The sequence below is a fragment of the Lepisosteus oculatus genome, chromosome 22, assembly GCF_040954835.1.
Source record: "Lepisosteus oculatus isolate fLepOcu1 chromosome 22, fLepOcu1.hap2, whole genome shotgun sequence".
NCBI classification, from domain to species: Eukaryota; Metazoa; Chordata; class Actinopteri; order Semionotiformes; family Lepisosteidae; genus Lepisosteus; species Lepisosteus oculatus.
The window spans coordinates 1,107,678-1,129,368 of NC_090717.1; the positions used below are offsets into that span (position 1 = coordinate 1,107,678).

At 54.6% G+C, this 21,691-nt stretch overlaps 1 protein-coding gene across 2 annotated transcripts; it reads right to left on the minus strand.

Annotated features, from left to right (window-relative positions):
* Nucleotides 1-65: 65 nt before the first annotated feature.
* dhx37 (DEAH (Asp-Glu-Ala-His) box polypeptide 37) lies at nucleotides 66-21,667 on the minus strand. Of its 2 annotated transcripts, XM_069182135.1 has the most exons (29): nucleotides 21,184-21,667; nucleotides 20,141-20,227; nucleotides 19,322-19,540; nucleotides 17,026-17,201; nucleotides 16,207-16,319; nucleotides 15,452-15,803; nucleotides 14,558-14,706; nucleotides 14,326-14,418; nucleotides 14,065-14,161; nucleotides 13,416-13,529; nucleotides 12,771-12,872; nucleotides 12,287-12,401; nucleotides 11,894-11,992; nucleotides 10,650-10,720; nucleotides 9,712-9,853; nucleotides 9,304-9,380; nucleotides 8,774-9,006; nucleotides 8,277-8,388; nucleotides 7,536-7,642; nucleotides 6,393-6,581; nucleotides 5,758-5,882; nucleotides 5,394-5,510; nucleotides 4,683-4,855; nucleotides 4,491-4,605; nucleotides 3,924-4,061; nucleotides 3,747-3,841; nucleotides 2,701-2,774; nucleotides 1,278-1,375; nucleotides 66-818 (listed from the first exon to the last, which is right to left on the minus strand). In XM_069182135.1, the coding sequence occupies exons 3-29, from the start codon at nucleotides 19,422-19,424 to the stop codon at nucleotides 742-744; spliced, it is 3,456 nt and encodes a 1,151-aa protein (XP_069038236.1). In that variant the 5' UTR covers nucleotides 19,425-19,540; nucleotides 20,141-20,227; nucleotides 21,184-21,667; the 3' UTR covers nucleotides 66-741. The 2 variants fall into 2 exon arrangements, with proteins under 2 accessions (XP_069038236.1, XP_069038235.1); XM_069182134.1 differs by lacking the exon at nucleotides 20,141-20,227.
* Between the last annotated feature and the right edge of the window lie 24 nt (nucleotides 21,668-21,691).

Below are 21,691 nucleotides of genomic sequence, written 5' to 3' on the forward strand. Positions count from 1 at the left end.
TAAAAACTGAAGTGCTGAAGTTACCCCACACCGTTAAATGTTTAAAAGAGCAAGTCCTTCACCACTACTATCCAACCTCTTTATTAAAACATGATAATGTTAAACTGTACATATAGGAAGGAGGGTCTTACAAAGACCCGTGGTGGGTACATGAAGAGTATTTAAGTCACACTTGGCAAGTCCTGCTGTGTGCAGTTGGCACACCACAGCCCTGAAACCACCACACAAACCACATGGCCTGCTCCACGCTGTAGCCTTGATCTTCATCTCGCAGGATCCCAGACCGGTCTCTCATTTCAGGTCCGCAGGGCAGCTGCTGGTGATCCGGAGTTGGACACCTGGCCGCTCCTCCCAGAGAGCCGCCCCGCTGCCCGAATCCTGAACATTCCCGTCGCCGAAAGTCAGATCTCGAAGTATCCGTTTGTTTGTGTTTTAAAAAAATCAAGTGGCTCTATATTAAGTGGCCAGGCGGTGGAACTGGCTTCCTGCCCCTGTTCTAACAATGACCAGCTTGTCCAGGGCGACAGCACTGCCAGGCCTGCTGGACCATCTGGGATTCGGGATCCGCCCCAGCCCTGCGGGGCCAGTGGGTTCTGACCCGTTCGGTTTTCCTCGCCAGCAGGGGGTGTGCGCTCCGGCAGAGGTCAGAGGTCAGAGGTCAAGATCGGGGAGGCCAGCAGCAGGGACAGGGACAAGCGGTGCGCGGGGGCGATGACCAGGCCTCTGGATGTCTGGCGCTGGTCACAGTGGGGGCCAGCTCTTGGCGATGTCCTGGTGCATGGCCTCAGGGAGCCACTGGCAGTAGGGCGACAGCAGATCTGGAAACCAGAGGTGAAGAGCGCTGTCTATGAGGACTAAACTATGAGCATCAACCCATCAGAAAGATATATTCTGTTTTAAAAAAGGCTTCTTGGGTGGACACGTTCATAGCTTTAACAACAAACGAAACGCAGATTTCATCAACTTAGATAATACAGCCCATTGAAAACATCTGTCGAAGCTGCGCTCGTCGGAACATGGTACACAAACGGGACCATGTGCACACCGCCACTATCCACCAGAGGGCGCCGTGAGAGCACGTCCAGTGTTTTAAACACTGGGACGCAGCTCTAATCTTGGAGGTCTGCAGTGCTTTGATCACTGAGCTGATCATTAGCTGATCTTTTAACTGAGCCAGTATAGTGTGGGCTGACGGACCTCATCCTAACCACCTGGCACCCCGCGGGCAGAAACGGGACCGGCCACCGGGGGGGCGGGTGGGCTGGAGCCGGACTCACATTTCTGGTTCCTCCTCCAGGCGGCGAGCAGGGCGTCGCGGCAGTCCGCCTTCTCGGAGACCAGCGCCCCCAGCAGGGCCTCCGTCCTGGGCTGCAGCCTGCGGGGGGGAAGGGAGGGCAGATCCTTCTAATTAGATAACGAGGCATGGACGGCCGACGTCTGCGAGTCCTTCCCCACTTTTGACCAGGCTCTCTGCGCCCTGTTTCCTTTAGAAACACCCCACGGGCCCGGGCCAAGACGAGACCAGCCTCTTGCACACGGGCTCCCAGCCCTGGTAGTGGACACCCACCTGTCGGGTCTCGTTTCAGCCACACCACTGAATCTATAATCGATTTAATCACAGGATTGATTTGAGCTGTGTGGCTGTTTTCAGTTTTTAAACCTACTGGCAGCAGCCTTTTCAAATCCCAAGCTCTCAAGTGGAAAAACTATACTTGTGCAAAAGTTACAATCGGGCAGCATATCGATTCAATCGAGGCTTCAACGAGGCAATGGAGCTCAGCTGGAATGAGGCCCAGCAGGTGTGGGGGCTCCCAGGACCAGGATGGGGAACCCCAGCGCTCACACTCCTGATCCCGGGACACCCAGCCGGACCGAGGAGCCCTGCAGTGGGTACCGAGGAGTTTCCTTCTTTAAAGGGGAGCTGCGGCGCTCTCTTTTATATTTCGGGCTAAGAAAGAATCAGCACTGATGAGTGCATTTCAATCCACAGTAAAAGTAAAGTGTACACAGTAACTTGCAAAAACCTCCTATTTACATCACTAAGTAGATGAAATTTCCAGGCACACACAGCGCCATGCTCTGTGATTCCGAACGAGGCAACGAGACTTCCAGTGATGTGTTGTGGCCCCGTTACACTGTAAACAAGCAGGCTGGTGAACACGGCTCTTTTAATCCAGTAGAAATGTTGCTCTCAGCTTCCAGACGGTTTTACTGACAAATATTACTTGCTCGTTAACTCTGCCTGCAGATTGCATTGAAAACTTTCTGCAGTGAAATATCCGCTGCACAACCTATACATCTCATGACATCAGTCATTACAGTGACTAGCGAGTAGGAAGGGCCACATCACAACACAATTCATGGGAGCTCTCTCTCTATATTGTGGTGAGACCAGGGGTTTGCAACAACATGGCGACTCGCAATACTTTCGCAAAGCTCACAATTTTGTGCTTAATTCTAAATTTGTAAATTTGCTCTATACCGTGAATTCATTTATTTTATCAAGATCTAATAACGGGTTTGACAAATTGGGACTGCAGCTCCCCCTTTAAAACCCTCACGGGCTGGGGTGCAAGACACACCCCCTCCTGCATGTTCCCACAGCAGCCCGGACCCCCAGGGGCACCCAGAGAGAACGATCCCCTTCTCTTGCACTGGCACCGAAGGCCAGAGCTGGGCAGCCAGAGGCCCCACACTCACTTCGCCCAGGTCTTCAGCATGGTGGAGGGGCTGGACAGCAGGCACTTCGAGTAGGAGCGCAGCTTGGGACAGACCTGCAGGAAAAGGAGAGGAAACGAGGAAGCGCTCTTCTCCTTTCACAGGACCCAGAATCCCTTCATCTCCGTGCTCTCCATTACAGTTCTCAAAGAGCAAACCGTGACCATAAGCAATGCAACACAACAGTCTCGACTGCAGCTCTATTCGGCCTTTACAAAATACATCTATAAAAAAGCAGAAGCATTCAGACCAGCTCTTTGCCCACAGCCATAAGACCTGCTGACCAGGCACATCGACCTGCACGATTCTTACTGCACAGGGAACCCCAGAGCTCAGAACAGATGAATTTGAGATCCGGAGAATGAGGTTGGAAATTCTGGTCCCGTGGCTGTTGTGTGTTAAACCCCTTTTAAAATCACGCAAAGAGCTCGTCCAGCCATTTTTTAAAGACCCCGGCTGCCCTGGCAGCGCAGGTTGGTCCCATTTCGAAATCCCTCTGCGCTGCGCGTCGGTCTCTCTGGATTGTAATGGAAAGTTACTGAGAAAAAGTGTTTTATCCTACAAATGTTGTTTACGGACAGAGCGGTGCTGCAGAAGGAGCTGGATACTTAGAACCAAGTGTGATAGCACCCAGCGCGCCAAGGGCACGGGATGTTTTAATCATGTTTATCTCTGCTGCTTGGAGAAGGGAGTATGAGAAACTATTTGACTAACTGCTCATCTTTGCTTAAAGCAAAAACCTATAAGGAATGGAAAATTACTGCTTCACCTGTCCTTGAAGTGTTGCATCAGCTTAAAAAAAGATATAAAACAAGGGCTCTCCCTGCTTGCTTTTGAATCAGCTTCCACCTCTCTGCACAGACGGGTGATGGCTTTTTCCCTTATTGCAATATGAATAAAGACCTTACTGAGGGAATGAGAACGCCTCGTCTGGCTCTTCTTTGATAAAATTCCACGACAGGATCACAGTCAGGGCAAACGCTGCAGAGCTGCCCCCGCGCGGAGGGAGGTGTGGGCGTGACGCCTACCTGTCCTTCCAGCAGGAACCTGGCGAAGAGTTTGTAGCGTTCGAGGCCTTCTGGGTAATCCACCTCGATGGCACTCAGCCGCCAGCCCACTCGGTCTGCGAGCAAAGACGGCGCGCGGTTAGCGACGCGGGGCCGCGGGGCGAGCGCGCGGGGCGCGGACGAAGACGGGTCACTCACAGAAGGTGCTCTCGCGCCAACTTCGGACCCGGCCGCTCTCGGGACAGAAGCGGGGGGGCGGCGTCTCCAGGGGCTTCTCGAAATGGCAGTACTGGGGCAGCAGCAGAGGAATCCACTCCGGATCCACAGCGGAGACGCCTGGAGAGGGATCGGGAGAGGGGCAGGGAGGCAAGGAGAGCAGGAGGCAGTTAAATTGGAAGACGGTTTAATTGAGAACAAAGCTCCTTCTACCGGAGGTCACAAACCTACAAGTGTTCGCAAGGAAACACCTCCAATTCTTCTCACAAGGTATAAAAGAAACAAACACAAGTAACAGCAACTAGCTGTTCCTAAGCGCTAACCATGAACTGCAAAGCAAGACCGGTTTTAAAAGCAACGCAAAGATCCAGCTCGTCTGATCCACCCGCTAAGTGATCCGAAGATCTCCCCCAGCTGTTTCTCCACAGTTGCCAAGCCTCAGTATGTGGTGGCTGGCCAGCTTGTTCCAGACACCTACAACTCTTCACGTAGAAGAAGAGCAGCAGCCGAAGGCCTGGGCCTGACCTCCGCGGCCCGGGGCGGACGTACCTTTCATGTACATCTTGCTCGTCTCCATGATCTCCTGGTAGACCACGAACTCCGGCAGGGCCTTGAACAGGGCGGAGCTGGGGTGGATGAACACGGGATCGTCCAGGAGAGGAGTCTGGGGAGACGGGGAGGAGGGTGAGGCGGAGGAGGGGAGGTGGAGAGAGAAGGGCGGCCGGCGGGTCGGCGTCGGACCTTGTATCCGTTCCTCCACTGGGGGTCCAGCAGCTCGTGAGGCTGGATGCGCCGGGCCAGGTGGTCCCCGAGACCCGACAGCACCACCTGCCGAAGGCACAGCACCTGGCTCTCCGTAGGGGGCGCCATCTTTGGGTCGAGGAACAGGCCGGCGTCGGGGCACACCGTGTTCACTGAGAGGGAGAGAGAGAGGGGAGGGGCGGCTCAGGTCTCAATCCAGCACCGATCGGCTCACCGGGAATCCCATTAGGAATCCCCCACGGCTTAAGGGATTACGTCGGATCGGGGCTTCGCCGATTTCTCCCCGCGGGCGGGCCCTGGTGCGAAGTACCTCCGCACGGGGACACTACACTGTAAACAGGCGCCGTCCTTCGGATGAGACGTAAAACCGAGGTCCTGACTCTCTGTGGTCATTAAAAATCCCAGGGCGTTTCTCAAAAAGAGTAGGGGTGTAACCCTGGCGTCCTGGCCAGTCATGGCCTCCTAATAACCCCCATCTCTGAACTGGCTTCATCACTCTGCTCTCCTCCCCACTGAGAGCTGGTGTGTGGGGAGCGGACTGGCGCATCATCCAGGTGGGGCTGCACACTGGTGGGGGTGGAGGGGATCCCCATTACCTGTAAAGCGCTTTGAGTGGAGTGTCCAGAAAAGCACTATATAAGTGTAAGCAATTATTATTATTATTATTATTATTATTATTATTATTATTACCTGCGGTGGTGAGCTGCCCTCGCAGCCTCCGGATCTCCACCATGGCCTTGTACCGCAGCCCGTTGTCCTCGCAGAACCTGGGGGTGCAGCCGGCGTACTCGCAGGCCCCCACGGCCCCTGCAGACAGCAGTGCAAAGAAAAGAAAGAGCCAACGTTGAGGCAGGCGAGGCCTGTACACCAGAGAGCAGGCCGCTCGGTGGCTGAGCGCGTGAGCGACCGGGCCGGGTCGCTTGCTTCCAGAGAACCTTTGCTGTGAAAGGAGCCTCCCGCCTCGAACCCGAGCTATTGAAGAAGAAGAGCTGTGCGGCCCTGCTCCTCCCCCCCAGCCAGGTCCGCACCCCCACACCCCCGTCGCCAGCCTTACCCAGCATCACCATGATGTCCCCCAGCTGCAGCGACGCTCCCTGCCCTGCCCACAGCCTCCTCATCTGGTTGAGCCGCGCCCTCCGCTGGGTCAGCACGCCCTGCTCCTCCTCGCTGCCCGCTGGCCTGCAACACAGGAGAGACAGATGGGGGGAGAGGGGGGGGGGGTGACCAATCGGCAGAGTCTGAGGGTCATCAGATCCCGGCCTGGAGATCTGCTGCCCAGCAGGTCTCACAGGAACACAGCCCCAGGCCCAGGGAGGGTCATCAGATCCCAGCCTGGAGATCTGCTGCCCAGCAGGTCTCACAGGAACACAGCCCCAGGCCCAGGGAGGGTCATCAGATCCCAGCCTGGAGATCTGCTGCCCAGCAGGTCTCACAGGAACACAGCCCCGGTCCAAGAGAGGGTCACCAGATCCCAGCCTGGAGATCTGCTGGTCCCAGAGATCATCCCAAAGACGGCCCGGCCTGGTTGCGGGATTGAAAATGCGCTTGGGGAGGAAAACTGGTGACCCCCAGCCAGCAGAACTGGAGCTACAGGTTCTTGAACACCAGGCCCGGTGCATGAGGTGTTTGCAGGAGAGAGCGAGGGGCAGAGAGAAAACAAAACCGGAACCAGGCCCTTGCAGCGCCTACCGGTCCAGCTCCTGGAAGATCTCGCGCACCGTCATGGCGGCGACCACGGCGATGACGTAGGGGAGGCAGCCCTCCTGACGCCCCAGCGCCAGCATCTTGGCGTAGCGCGGCGCCACGGGGAAGGACGCCATCACGCGGCCCAGGGGGGTGATGGGACAGCTCAGCCGGGCCCGCTCCAACACCTTCAGCCTGGGGAACAAGGGAAGTGAAAACCCCGTTATAAACGGACTCCTGCCACACAACAGCCAGCGGCAGGATCCAGGAAGTAGGCCGGTGCCGGGGTCGGAGTATTTCAAGCTCAGCAGAGGAGCTCTGCATGGGCCGACACGTGGAGTCAACATTCACACCGTTACAGCTTCAGGGGCACAAGCTCTGTATCGGGAGCCTGAAGTGCTCACTCAGCATTGCAGACTGCACTGCAGGTCCTCTGCCCAGGAGTGCCAACCATTGCTGGTTGCTGCTGGAAGAGGTGTTAGCAGGGCCAGCAGGGGGCGCTCACCCTGCGGTCTGTGTGGGTCCTAATGCCCCAGTATAGTGATGGGGACACTATACTGTAAACAGGCACCGTCCTTCGAATGAGACATAAAACCAAGGTCCTGACTCTCTTTGCTCATTAAAAATCCCAGGGCGGTTCTCGAAAAGAGTAGGGGTGTAACCCCGGCGTCCTGGACAAATTTTCCATTGGCCCTTACCAATCATGGCCTCCTAATAATCCCCATCTATGAATTGGCTTCATTACTCTGCTCTCCTCCCCACAAATATCTGATGTGTGGTGAGGGTTCTGGCGCATTATGGCTGCCGTCGCATCATCCAGGTGGGGCTGCACACTGGTGGTGGAGGGGATCCCCATTACCTGTAAAGCGCTTTGAGTGGAGTGTCCAGAAAAGCGCTATAGAAGTGTAAGCAATTATTATTCCTTCAAACATGCTGCTTTGGCCCCCAAGCATATCGACCACATTCCTTCTGTAAAACACTGTTTTAACCTTGGGGCACAAACTCACTGTGCCACACACACTCACTGGGCAAAACCCCCCTCTTCGACTCTCTCACACTCTCTGACCCTAGACTCAGCGACATGAGGCGAGGGAGACACGCCACTCCTTGCCCAAACTCATCACTCAGTTGGGGCTCCACCCCCCTCACCGGCCAGTCTTGGGGGGCTCCTCCAGGGCCCCCAGTGACACCAGCAGCTCCTCGGCGGCGATCAGGGCCTCGGTGGACGGTGGCGTGGGGAACGGGAAGTTTATCACCTGCGCAGGGAAGAGAACACGTCCGTGAAGACACTGGACCGGTTGAGAGAGGAGAACAAACACAGTGGCCTTTCGGGCCGCTAACTCAGGGTAGATGGCCACTGCCTGGGGCTGTCTTCCTAGCGCATGGACGGAAACTTCTACGTGCAGAGAAAGGCAGAGCTCAAGAGCAGAGGAAATGTTTCGCAGCCTCCGTGTTGAGGACCACACACGCTGGAACGCAGCTCTGCTGGTGATGGCCAGAGACTCCTCAGCGTGGGAAGGGTGCAGAATCACAACTGACCAAAACTGACGGCGCCGTGTCTCTAGAGAGCAGTGCCGAGACAGCCCTGCATGAATCGTTCCTGCCCTTCCGTTCCGAGATGTCCCGGGAGAAGCGGAGGCCCAGCCCCTGAGCCCCCCCCAGCAAACCACATGGCTCTCACAGTGGGAAGCAAGGTGTCACCCTGCCCTGCCTCATGCCCCACCCCTACACCTGTTATGTCCCACCACTATACACACAGTGCCCCGCCCCCTACCCACAGTGCCCTGCCCCTGCCCCGCCCCTACCCACAGTGCCCCGCCCCTGCCCCGCCCCTACCCACAGTGCCCCGCCACTGCCCCGCCCCTACCCACAGTGCCCTGCCCCCCTCACCTTCTCGATGTTGAGATCCTTCATCTGCAGGACCAGGTCCTCCACGGGCCGGCGCGTGATCTCCGCCTCCGAGAACTCTGCGAAATCGCTGAACACGGCCGAGGAGTACAGCCTGTCCCGGGACGCACAGAAAAAGTCAGTCCGACTGCGGGCGGAGGGGCTGTCTGGTCTCCGCTTTCAGCCACGTTCTGAGTTACACTGACGTCCACACTACAGCACGAGGGCTCGGGGTACGTATAAGGGGACCGACTCGATCCACTCCACTCTCCCGGTGTTAAAAGCACAAACCGTTACCCCCGTGACTGTGCCCGTGCTGCTGGTGCACCCTGAGGCACGCGAGTGAATTTGGAACAAGTGTATTCACAAGAATTTGTTTTTAAATCAGGATTGTGCTGAAAGTTCTGAAAGATGGCTAGGGTGGAAAGCTCGGCAGATATTTTCCCACTTCGATTCCCCCTCCCACCCCCGCGGTGACCCCGTGCCCTCTGCACTCTGACCTGTAGCAGTGGCCGGGCTCTGTGCGGCCTGCCCTTCCCGCCCGCTGGTTGGCGGAGGCCTGGGACGTCCACGTGACCTTGAAGGAGGAGACGCCGGTGACGCGGTCGTAGAAGCGCTTCTTCACCCGGCCGCAGTCCACCACGTACCTGACCCCCGGGATGGTCAGCGAGGTCTCGGCCACGTTCGTGGCCACCACGCACAGCCGCGTGCCCGGGGGAGGGGGCCTGAACACCTGAGGCGGACAGAGACAGTCACGCGCACGGCGGTAAGACAGCATCCACGAGGCTGGAGTCTCGCTAGTTTCGCACGGGTCCAAAAATCTCCCTTGCATGTCAATTCATAATACTTTATTTATCCCAGGAGGGCTCTGCATGCACCTGAGCAAAGTGCAAAGTTCACCAAGGACACAACCCAAGAAGGACTAGATCCTAGCCCAATCATCCCCCAGGCACTCGTCACAGAGCTGCGCGCGTGAACTCAAGACCAGGGGACCCCAGATGGGGGCAGAAGAGTGCCCCCAAGCACTGACCTTAGCCTGCTGCTCTGGAGCCAGCAAGGAGTAGAGAGGGAGAACATACAGGGGGAGACTAGGGTCTGATTTCGCATCTGTGAAAAGACAAGAATCACAACAGGAAGATAGTTAGCTTACAGCACTGAACTTCCTGTAGCCCAGACACAATCAACAGGCTCCCTGTGCAAAGCTGAGCTCCGCTGTCATGTGCCCATGTAGATACCCCTGCGTATGGGATGAACACCCTATCGGCTGTTGGCAGTAAGAAGCAATTTAATGCGTTAAGGGCCAGTCAGGTTACAGAACACCGTGTCTTCGGGCAACATTATTAGACAAACTTCCAAGGGTTTCACGCTGGGCGATAATTCCGGTCTGAATGACTACGTTGATCCGTTTCATTAAAGCTGTCCCAGCACCCCGCTGTACCTCCGTCAGCCCCTTCCTCCTCCCCGAGATCCAGGTCAAGGTCCGACCCCTCCTCTTCGTCACCGATCCCTGCTCCGCGGTCCTCATCGCCCTCGTCCACCGGCAGGGCGGAGTAGTTATCCAGGTCTATTTTAGGCATGGACTGCAAGGCAGGCACGGGGGGGGGTTAGCGCAGGCAAGCGCGCAAGACTCCCATGGAACAGCCGTTCGATCCATTTCGGACTTTACCGGCCGCAGGCAGAACTAAGAGCTGGATATTGACAGGAAAACTGAGCAAACCACAGACCAGCAGCAGGGGTACAGGGACGGGGTACACAGACTGGCAGTAGGGGTAAAGTAACACAGAACACAGACCGTCAGGGGGGTAGAGTAACAGGGAACACAGACCGGCAGTAGGGGTACAGAAATGGGGTACACAGACCGGCAGTAGGGGTACAGTAACAGGGAACACAGACCGTCAGGGGGGTAGAGTAACAGGGAACACAGACCGGCAGTGGGGGTACAGTGATGGGGTACACAGAGCAGCAGTAGGGGTACAGTGATGGGGAGCACATGGCACTTTGCTTTCATCAGGAGCCTTGCAGCCAGTAAAACCTGCAATGTATCCACCCGCTACTCCAGGGAAGTCTGATCTGCGGCCAGCGGATTTCATCCGGTGCTCTCCAGTCGCCGTGAGCAGGCAACGGAACCCTGAGCACATCCTTCTCCCAACTTCCAGAATCCGCTCTGCTAACCCCCACCCAACTCAACACCCAAACACCCACTGCAAACAAAAGAGACAACCCAGAGCAGGGTGCTGCTCATCCACAACGGCTGTCCAAGCGACCGGGCCCCTCTCAGCCTCTGCAAGCCCCTCGCTACAGAAGCCCCCGCTCCGGGACGACCTGAACCCATCGACTGCAGGGTCCTGCAGGCAAGGGAGCTGCATGGTTTCGTACCACCGTCTTCTTCGGCTTGGCCTTCTTAAACTTCCTCATCTCCTCCGGCGAGTCCCCCTTCTCGTCTCCCTCTGCAGACCAAAGACGTCATCACAACATTTCAAATCACTTAACAAGACAAACACCTAAAAGGGAACTGCAGTTCCATTATTCAAACCGGTTATTGAATCTCGGTAACAAAATCAATTCATTGACGGTATGGAAAAAAGCTATCAATTTCAAATGAAGCACAAAACCGTGAACTTTATGAAAGTGCAAACTCGCATTTTAGTTCTTACAAATTCTGACATGATGAGGCCCTTCCTGCTCACTAGTCACTGTCATGACTGATGTAACGTGATGCAAAGCGAATAAAAATGAGTTGTGCAGCAGACGTTTCACTGCGAAAATGTTCTAAAGTGACCTGTGTGCAAAGTTAACATGTAACAAGTCAGTCTGCCTCATCTCGAATAATGATGAGACTTGTTACCTAAAGCAGATTCCCTTCTAAAACCAGGGAAATCACCACTGACTTCCGACGCATCCAGAACACAAAACTTCCAATCTTCATTAATGATCTTCCCATAGAGACTACAAACTTTACATTTCTGGGTACAAACAAACACTGATCTTAAGTGGAGTACCACCACCGACCACATAGTCAAGAAAGCACAGCAGAGGATGTTTTTTCTCAAAAAACACAGAGTGAACCGGCAACTTCTCCTTCAGATCTACACAGCCATGATCCACAGTGTTCTGACAACCCCTGTTACAGTCTGGTGTGGGAGCTTGGTTAACTACTCCAAAGGCAAACTGGAAAGGATTGTGTCCAAAGCTGCAAGAACTGTTGGCTGTGAACTCCCTTCCATTCCATCTCTCTACTCAAGCCACACCTCCAGTCGTGCCAAGACAATCATCTCCGACCCCTCTCGCCCTGCTCATGATCTCTTTCAGCTTCTCCCTTCTGGAGAACGTGTCAAATCCTTCCTCTCAAGGCCTTCAACCTCAGCTTCTTTCCCACTGCCACACAAACTCTGAATTCCATGGTATAATAATGCCGCTACATGGAAAGTTGTTTACATATGTAATGATGTTTGTCTTCTGTCCTATTTAAATTTGTACTGTATATGTTGTATGTATGTCTCATCCGTGTTCTTTGCTGTACCGAAAGCAAAGTCCACCAACTATTGCTGTGTGGCAATAAAGAATAATCTAATCTAAGTAGCGAATGGCTCGACGAGGCCCGGCCGACGGACAGCTCTCACCTGGCACGGCTCTGTTGGGCCGGAACGGGAAGGCTTTCCGCAGTCTCCTGCACAGGGAGTGGACCTCTGCCTGGCCCGTGAGGAACACCAGGATGCCCCCTGCGAGACAGACACACACACAGCCGTCAGTGAGGACAGACTCCGGCTGATTCCAGCGTCACTGCCCGCCACCAGGCTCGTCCGTTCCCAACGCTGTGACCCTGGCGGGACTTTTCAATACGGGCGCAAGGATTCGGGTCAGCTGGGGGAGGAGAAGTCGGACCAGCGCTCGGCGGTCTCATTCTCTCCGGGCTCAAACCAGAGCCAGCGGGACGCTTCACGAGCCACTCGCGGTTTTGTACAGGAGCGTGGGTAAAACCCGAACCGAACCGCGCGGCGCGGCCAGACTCTCACCCGGCGGCAGCAGGCGGTGGATTTTGGAGGTTTTCCGGAAGGCCTCTCCGCCGTAGTCGTCCAGCGGGGTGCGCTTGTTGAAGTGGACGGTGACCGGGAACTGCCTGGCGTCCACCTGCGGAGCAAACGCGCAGCCTGAGTCACACCGATTCGAACCCTGGGCCTGCTTCAAGGGCACCGAGGGTTCTCCCCCAGACTAGGGGGGCACGGGGTCACTCAAGGCAAATGGAGCTGCTTTTACAGTAGTGTCCCCGTCGCTATACTGGGGCTTTAGGACCCACACAGACCGCAGGGTGAGCGCCCCCTGCTGGCCCCACTAACACCTCTTCCAGCAGCAACCTTAGCTTTCCCAGGAGTCTCCCCTCCAGGTACTGACCAGGCTCACCCTGCTGGGCTTCAGTGGGCTGCCAGCGGCTTGCTGCAGGGTGATATGGCTGCTGGCATGAAAATAATATTGTCTACGGTAGCAGCAGGACGCTCTGACCTTGACGACAGGCGGAGGGACGGGGAACAGCCTCCTGTTCTCGGTGAAGTCCTCGACCCGCAGCGTGGCTGACATCACGATCAGCTTCATAGGCAGGCCCCTCTGTGGAGAGGACACACACGCAGACACACGTAAACACGCAAGTACCACCAGACCGGGGCCCCTGCAGGTGACGGCTCGTACTGGGGGCGGGGGGGGGCGACACGTTTGTTCGACTGCACCAAGAGACACAGGAGATCGGCGCAAGAGCAACCTGAACGCCTGCGCTGCCTGTGCTCGGGTGCCAGTTTCAGCGCAAGTCCGCTCACGCCATCATGCACAGACACGCCAGGCACTGCTGTCGCACTTTCCTGACCACCCAGATCACTGTCCTGTGATCGCAGGGCGGGACGACACCCTGGTGAGGATACACATACATGCATCTGGTGACAATGCAGGGACCCCAATCAACCAGGACCCAGGGAGAACGTGCAAACTCCGTACAGAAGGTGCACCCGGGCCAGAATCCGGACTCCAAGACCCAAACTCTGCGAGGCGGCAGCTCCACACGCCTCCCGATCACGTCTCTCTCCGAGCACCCGAGAGATGAGGGACCGATCCTCTCCCGCCCCACCCCAGCCCTCGAGGCAGCAGGGCGCCCCCTACCTTGTGGCGCAGAGGGACGATGCGGGAGAGCAGCCCTATCAGGATGTCGGTGTACACGCTGCGCTCGTGGGCTTCGTCGATGATGATCACCCGGTACTTCTGCAGCAGGAAATCCTGAAAAGGGAGCAGAAAGGAAGCTGGAACCTCCCGGGAAGACTTCCTCGGCGCTTCGGAAACAACATGAGCCAGGCGCACAGCTCTGCCTTACTGCTGGAGCTCCTGCTGACCAGGCTCTGAAGCGTGAGGCCGCGGACATCAAACCAAGCTGTACACAACCGGCAAGGACAAACACACACACGCCTGCAGATAAACGGGTCAGCATGCCAGAGACCGACAGGAAACAGACCTTGTTGCACCAGAATAAATGAACCGATTTACTGGGTAATTTGTACCGTACGTTACATACACATTATAGTTCAACTAGGTAGCTGCGACAGCACGCATAAGCTGCAAAGGAACAGGAAACGGGTTTATTCCAAGCTGAAAAGGAAAGACAGGAAACACAATGTTTCGGCTGTGGAGCCTTACACTAAAAATGGCAGCTTGGACCATGTGTTTGCCATTCTTGCCGACTGTATGGGGTAAAAAGCTCTAGATTAAGAATATACAGTATTTCTGCGACAGCTCTGCGATCTTCTGGATTCAGTACCTTTTGGATCTCTTTCAGCAGGACGCCGTCAGTCATGAACTTGATCTTGGTGTCGCTGGTCACGTTGCCCTCGTAGCGGATCTGATAGGACACGACCCTGCGGAGAGGGGGGACAGAGGACAGAGCGGCTCAGGACGCGCAGGCACAGAGGCACGGGGCCGGTGTCAGGAAGGCCACCCCAAGAAGCGCCCGCCCACCCACCCACCCACTCACCCACTCACCCACTCACCCACTCACCCACTCACCCACTCACCCACTCACCGTGTGGACAGGTTCATCTCCTTGGCCACCCGCTGGGACATGCTGACCGCGGCCACTCGCCTGGGCTCCGTCACGCCAACGATGGCGTCCCCGCTGATGCACATGGGGGGGGAGAGAGAGAACCAGACTGGACACTTGTCTAGTGTAACAGGAATCGTGCAATGACATGGCAAGGAGAAAACAGCCGCTTCTGACTGAGAGCTCACAAGCAGGTGGAGAAACAGCTGTGTACCTGGCGTATCCGGCTTCGTACAGGAACTGCGGCACCTGGGTGGTCTTCCCACTGCCCGTCTCCCCACACAGGACGACGCAGTGGTTCTCCCGCACGGCCTCCATGATCGCCTGCTCCTCCGACAGCACCGGGAGCTTCAGCCGGGCGGCCTGGAGACACGTGGAGCAGGGTGACAGGGTCAGGGAAGCACAGGGCACTGGCGCGGCTGCCCCTCTGTTCCTACACTGCGCCGTCACCGGGACCCACGCTGCCTCGCTCCAGACACCGGGAGCCACACGACAGCGGGATTCACACGACAGCGCTCCAGACACCGGGATCCACGCAACAGCGGGATCCACACGACAGCGCTCTGGACACTGGGATCCACGCAACAGCGGGATCCATACGACAGCGCTCCGGACACGACAGCGCTCCGGACACGACAGCGCTCCGGACACGACAGCGCTCCGGACACGACAGCGCTCCGGACACGACAGCGCTCCGGACACGACAGCGCTCCGGACACCGGGATACTGTATGCAGGCAGGTGGCAGAGCACTGCTGCAGGCAGAAAAATCACTATCTGCAAGTAGGGAGCTGCATCAGCATGCGTAGGCTGCGAAGGAACGGGTGAGGTTTATTCACACCTGAAGAAGGCTCCACAGCCAAAACGTTGTATCTCTTTTCAACGTAGAACAAGCCTTCACCTGTTCCGCTGTGATCTAAGAATTGGTTGTTTCAACAGAGGCCTGTGCTGCTTCCTCCTGCCAGCTAGGGGGCAGTGTTCCTGGCTGTGACCGCCCACACACCGCTGCCACTGCCGAGGTCGGATAACTGCTTTCGGCACGGCCCAGCACCTGACCTCCGGGGCCTGGGAGCTGAAACACGCCCCCCGTTCCGGCTCCTCTTGCCCACCTGGATCTCCGGACTCCTGTCCACTGGGATGAAGACCGCAGGCTCCGACGGCGGTCTGTTCTCCGCCTGCCGCGGGCCCGGCTGCTCCGGTACCGGTGCCGGCTTCTTCTCTGGAGGCGGTCCCACGGGTTCCTCTACCGGCTCATCTCTGTTCTCAGCCTGCCCTTCGTCTCTCTCCCCCTCGTCCTCTTCGTCTTCCTCGGAGGTGCTGCCGCTGCTGCTGTCCGATTCCTCCCCTCCCTCTTTCCCCTCCTCTTCCTCGTCTGCGTCTTTCCTCCTCCTCCTCTTGCGGTTGGCCCCTCTCACACTGCTGACCTGGCCGGCCAGCCCGTCCCCCGTGTCCTCCATGACACTGGGAGAAGAGGAAGACAGACCAGGGGAATGAAGGGTGCGCTTAAGCTATGAAGAATGATATTCAGGCCTCCAAAAAAAGACTCCCTCTGCTTAGAGGTCTGAGCCACTTCCAGCAGCAGGCTCTTTGTATACGTTGCTCAAAACAATATAGACCCAGTATTGCCCAAAATAAGATATAACAGGTACATTGAAGCTGACACTCGCCCGTTCTTGGTTGTATGTGCATGTTTGCATACATTCTAAGCACATGATCTTTTGCAGAAACAACACAATGTTACCAGTAAGAAACATCGAGCCACTACAGCCGACTCGCTGCATGTGGCAGACAAGGTTCTGGGAAGGTTGTGGGAGACCTAAAACCACTGCTGAGCTCTGAGCCGGGAGAGAAGGAGCCTTCATACTGTTTGCTCTGGTACAGCTTGTCCCCTGTGCCCAGCTTGGAGGTGGTGTACAGCAGCTTCATCTCGGCATCGCTGACCTGCACCTGCGCCAGCTTGCTCAGGATCTCCGCGCGCTGCAGAGCACAGAGAGAGGGCAGGAGGAGGAGAGGATCAGAGAGAGAGAGAGAGAGAGAGGGCAGGAGGAGGAGAGGATCAGAGAGAGAGAGAGATGGCAGGAGGAGGAGAGGATCAGAGAGAGAGAGAGAGAAAGAGAGAGAGAGAGAGAGGGCAGGAGGAGGAGAGGATGGGGGAGAGAGAGAGAGGGCAGAAGGAGGAGAGGATCGGGGAGAGAGAGAGAGGGCAGAAGGAGGAGAGGATCGGGGAGAGAGATGGGGCAGGAGGAGGAGAGGATCGGGGAGAGAGATGGGGCAGGAGGAGGAGGGGATGGGGAAGAGAGATGGGGCAGGAGGAGGAGGGGATGGGGAAGAGAGAGAGAGAGGGCAGAAGGAGGAGAGGATCGGGGAGAGAGAGAGGGCAGGAGGAGGAGAAAGAAAAGGAAGGGAAGTCAAAGGGGAGACAAGGAAGGAAAGAAGCAGAGGTGTGGGTCAACAAACAGCACGGAAGTAACAGTTTAGTAAAATGAACAATAATCATTAATGCAATGTTAATTTTACAATTATTAAATTTGAAATTACAAATGAATGGAGGAAAGACTTAAAAAAGGTCTCAAACCACAGTGCATCAGACCAGATCCGTCTGGCTAAACCGGCGCAGCGGTGATGTATTGATTTACAGCAGGTCTGCACCCAAGCACCGTGGCTCCCGGCCCATCAGGCTCACCTGGGCTTTCTTCTCCTTCAGCTCCAGGACCTTCTGCAGCTGTTTCTTCTGCTTCCGGGTTAAAGGCTGTCTCCTGGGCGCGCTGGTCTCCAGCGCCCCCCCCGGCTTCCTCTTCTTCTTCGTGGCCGGGAGGACGAGGGGGTTGCTCTCATCCACACCCTTCAGCGCCTCTCCGTCTGAGAGGGGGCAAGAACTGTTACTTACTGGACAAACAGGGACAGAATATTCTTTAAACACACGCCAGTCGAGTCCTGAGAGGCACCGATTCACAAACCGAATCCCTGAACAAGCAACAGACACAAACGGTGTGGTTTATTTAGATTTTCAGAAGACTTAGTTCTCATCCCTTCATGAAAGATCGATACTTCAGTTTTAGGCAGTAGGCATTCAAGATGAAGGTGTGAATCTGCATTGAGCACTCATTAACACACAACAGCACTATCAAACTATTAAACTCCCAGCCTCTCACTCTCACCTGTGATCTGAACCTCACAGTGCCTTCTTTCTTACCAAAAACACACACTGAAATCTACCTCTACCTTACATGTTAAAAGCTCAATCCCCATAATTTCTATCCTTTTATTTCATTCTGTTGATGCATGTTTTTGCACATAACCTGTTACCTTTTGGTTGTTTTTGCACATTGCCTGTTGTTGTTTTTGCACACTGCCTGTTGTCTCTGTCTTTCTTTTATTATACAATTGTATTGTTGTTTTTTTTTCTTTGTACTACTTATGTCTGAGAGCTAGTTAATAGCATTTCGTTATACCATATACCTGTATGAGTATAATGACAATAAACTTGAACTTGAACAGCACAGAGGATAGATAAGGGGAGGATGCTCAGTTTGGTGGGACAGTAATTAATGGGCTGCTCATCAGATGTGGAAAACAAGGCGACCAGGAACTGCTTTAGGACTGCCGCGGAGAGAGGAGGAAAGACCCCAATATTCTGGTGGAAATTAGGTGTGCCTGGCGTTATTTCAAAGCAGGAAATTCACATTCAGGTGTCTGTAACACACTGACCAACCAGCTTACAGACACAGTCTCCCCAGAATCCTACAGGAACAGCTGGATGTGACCCCTATAGCCATAAGCATCGTGAACTACTGGCCAGTGAGCACACTGAAGCACCTGAGCACCCCCTCTGACCCGCTGTCTTTGCTCTGTGTGCAGCCTGGTTAACCCTCAGGGGCTCTGGCAGCATCAGGGTCAAGTGTTGATCCTGTGGGTTGTGGCAACAGCACAGAGGGGATTATAATTAATAATAATAATTGCTTACACTTATATAGCGTTTTTCTGGACAGTCCACTCAAAACGCTTTACAGTTAATGGGGATCCCCTCCACCACCACCAGTGTGCAGCCCCACCTGGATGATGCGACGGCAGCCATAGTGCGCCAGTACTCTCCCCACACACCAGCTCACAGTGGGGAGGAGAGCAGAGTAATGAAGCCAATTTATAGAGGGGGATTGTTAGGAGGCCATGATTGATAAAGGCCAATGGGAAATTTGGCCAGGACACCGGGGTTACACCCCTACTCTTTTCGAGAAATGCCCTGGGATTTTTAATGACCACAGAGAGTCAGGACCTCAGTTTTACGTCTCATCCGAAGGACGGCGCCTGTTTACAGTATAGTGTCCCCATCACTACACTGGGGCATTAGGACCCACATGAGCCGCAGGGTGAGCGCCCCCTGCTGGCCCCACTAACACCTCTTTCAGTTTCACAACCTTAGTTTTTCCCAGGAGTCTCCCCTCCAGGTACTGACCAGGCTCACACTGCTGGGCTTCAGTGGGTTATCAGTTGTGAGCTGCAGGGTGATATGGCTGCTGGCATATTATAGGATGTGATTGACCATTAATCAGTGAAATTTACACCTTCCGCTGCCTCAACAAAGCCCGATCCATCATTCAGGATCTCAACCATCCCCCCCACAGACTGTTCTCCCCCCTGTGCTCTGGCCAGCAGGACGGCACTGTTGAGGCTCAGACCAGCAGGCTTGAGAGCTGCTCCTACCCACTGCAGCGCCCATCCTGACAGCTCACTGCTCTGCCTCAGACTCACTGCACCTCTGCACCTTCTCCATGGACTACCAGGGTTTTTCCCTCCCACATATTCATTGTTCTGGTTATTATTAATTGTGTTAGTAATGTACTGTCTACATCGTGTGGTGTTGTCCGCTGTACATCCTGAGAGATCAGTGGGAATAAGAGTTTCACTACAGGTGTACACCTGGCAGTCAGCCCCTCTCCTCTCAGCGAGGAGGACTGGCCGACGCCACGCGGAAACCTCACCCTCCACTTCAACCACCACGTCGCTCTGCGGCCCCTGCGGCCCGGCGCCGGCGCCCTTCTGCTGGCGGCTCTTCCAGTTGTGCCTCTTCCTCAGTCTCCCCATGGCGGCGCCGCGGGGCGGGTTTCGGCCTCGAGGTGACGGCGGCGGTGGCGGCTACAGCCCCCCCACACTCCTGGGGTCACGGACAGAAGTTAAGCAGCCACGAAGGGAGGCTCCACCTGGGAAACGAACCAAATCATTATAATAATAATAATAGCTTACACTTCTATAGCGCTTTTCTGGACACTCCACTCAAAGCACTTTACAGGTCATGGGGATCCCCTCCACCACCACCAGTGTGCAGCCCCACCTGGATGATGCGCCAGTCCGCTCCCCACACACCAGCTCTCAGTGGGGAGGAGAGCAGAGTAATGAAGCCAGTTCAGAGACGGGGATTATTAGGGGCCATGATTGGTAAGGGCCAGGGGGTAATTTGGCCAGGACACCGGGGTTACACCCCTACTCTTTTCGAGAGACGCCCTGGGATTTTTAATGACCACAGAGAGTCAGGACCTCGGTTTTATGTCTCATCCGAAGGACGGCGCCTGTTTACAGTGTAGTGTCCCCGTTGCTACACCTCTTCCAGCAGCAGCCTTAGTTTTTCCCAGGAGTCTCCCCTCCAGGTACTGACCAGGCTCACACTGCTGGGCTTCAGTGGGCTGCCAGCTGTGAGTTGCAGAGTGACATGGCTGCTAGCTAAATGACTTGTCCTGACAGAAACATGTCACAGATGCACACAAAGGGCACGATCTCAGACTCTGGAAACACCAGCAACACACCTGTATAATAACTGCAGGAATCACAGACCAGTAGGTCTTGTGTCTGTCACATGGCGGGTCACGGAAAGGATCATCAGAACCAGTCACCTGTATGTCAACGGGATTCCATGAGACAGTCTACATGGATTTAGAAAAGATGGGTTTTGATTAACGAACTTGGGACACAAACAGGGGATGCGATAAGTTTATTTAGATTTTCAGACAGCTTAGTTCTCGTCCCTTCATGAAAGATCGATACTTCAGTTTTAGGCAGTATGCATTCAAGGTGAAGAGGTGAATGTGCATCGAGCACTCGTTAACACACAACAGCACAGAATACAGATAAGGGGAGGATGCTCAGTTTGGGGCAATGTAATTAATGGGCTGCTCATCAGACGTGGATAAAGTGGGTCCCCTTCTGTATGCGAATATTTTAAATCCCTCAGGACGAAAAGGACAAACCAAATTGTCAACCGAGTCCGATATAATTTAGGAAACCCCATCACGTCTGAACTCGTTTATTGTCGTGAACTGACACGAAGATGATGGCTCTTATCATCTTCAATCTTATGTGCTGCTTTTCACTACCAAATCTCGCTTAACGTTGCATCTTTCTTTACAATAAACTGCCGTGCAGCCTGGCTGAACTCTCATTAAGAGTTCTGGATGTGTTTTCGAATACTTCTGAATTATTTTCCAACGAACAAGCCTCCAGAATCGGCAAGCGTCTCGGAACACGTCGCTAAGTGTTTGATAGCGCTGCGAGGAGCTGCAACAAGCAGATTTCGTCTACACAAAATTCTCACCGGGAAACCAAAGCACATTTTATCACGCGTATGCATTCGGGACCCACAAATACAGCTATAGCAAAGATCTCGCTAACTCTTCATGGCTTAACTTCAAAAGTTTAAATACAGTTTTGGCACCAAAACCAGCATTGCAATTTCTTTGTCGTCTACGCTTATTTTAGATCTGTACCCTGTATGTGTGATCGTTTTTACTATGTGGTTTGTCATGAGTACAACTGCTGCTTGTAAAAGACGAGCAAAGAAAACACCACATACCTCAGTCTTCTAACGTGAGACTCACATGTACCAACAGGAAGTGATGGGTGCAACCCCAAATTAGTTCCGCCATCGCATCGGACGGTGCGCTCTTGAGTCTCGAAATATAAAGGTTCCGATGTCATCACTACAAATAAAAAACAAGACAAAAATACCGGAGCGGAAATTATCTTCGACTCGAATATTTAATTACACGCCACTTACAATCATATTCCATGCACAAATCAAAATGTCCTCTACGTGGGACACTCGTGAAATTTGTATTTCGACAGACTTGCTGTTCACGATGCGTTGAAATCGGCCGGTTTTTATTTAGCGAGCAAACACGAAACATTGTCACTGTGTACTGCGAATTAAAAACCAACCACCAGGTGTAAAAAGAAAAGAACTGTGTCGTTTTTTCGTAAAAAAGTTTTTAATGCTGACAGAAATAACTAACGTCTCCACGCTCAAAACAGTTAAGACAGCTGCGGCGGCTTCAGTTCCACCTCGGGCTTGGGCAGAAATG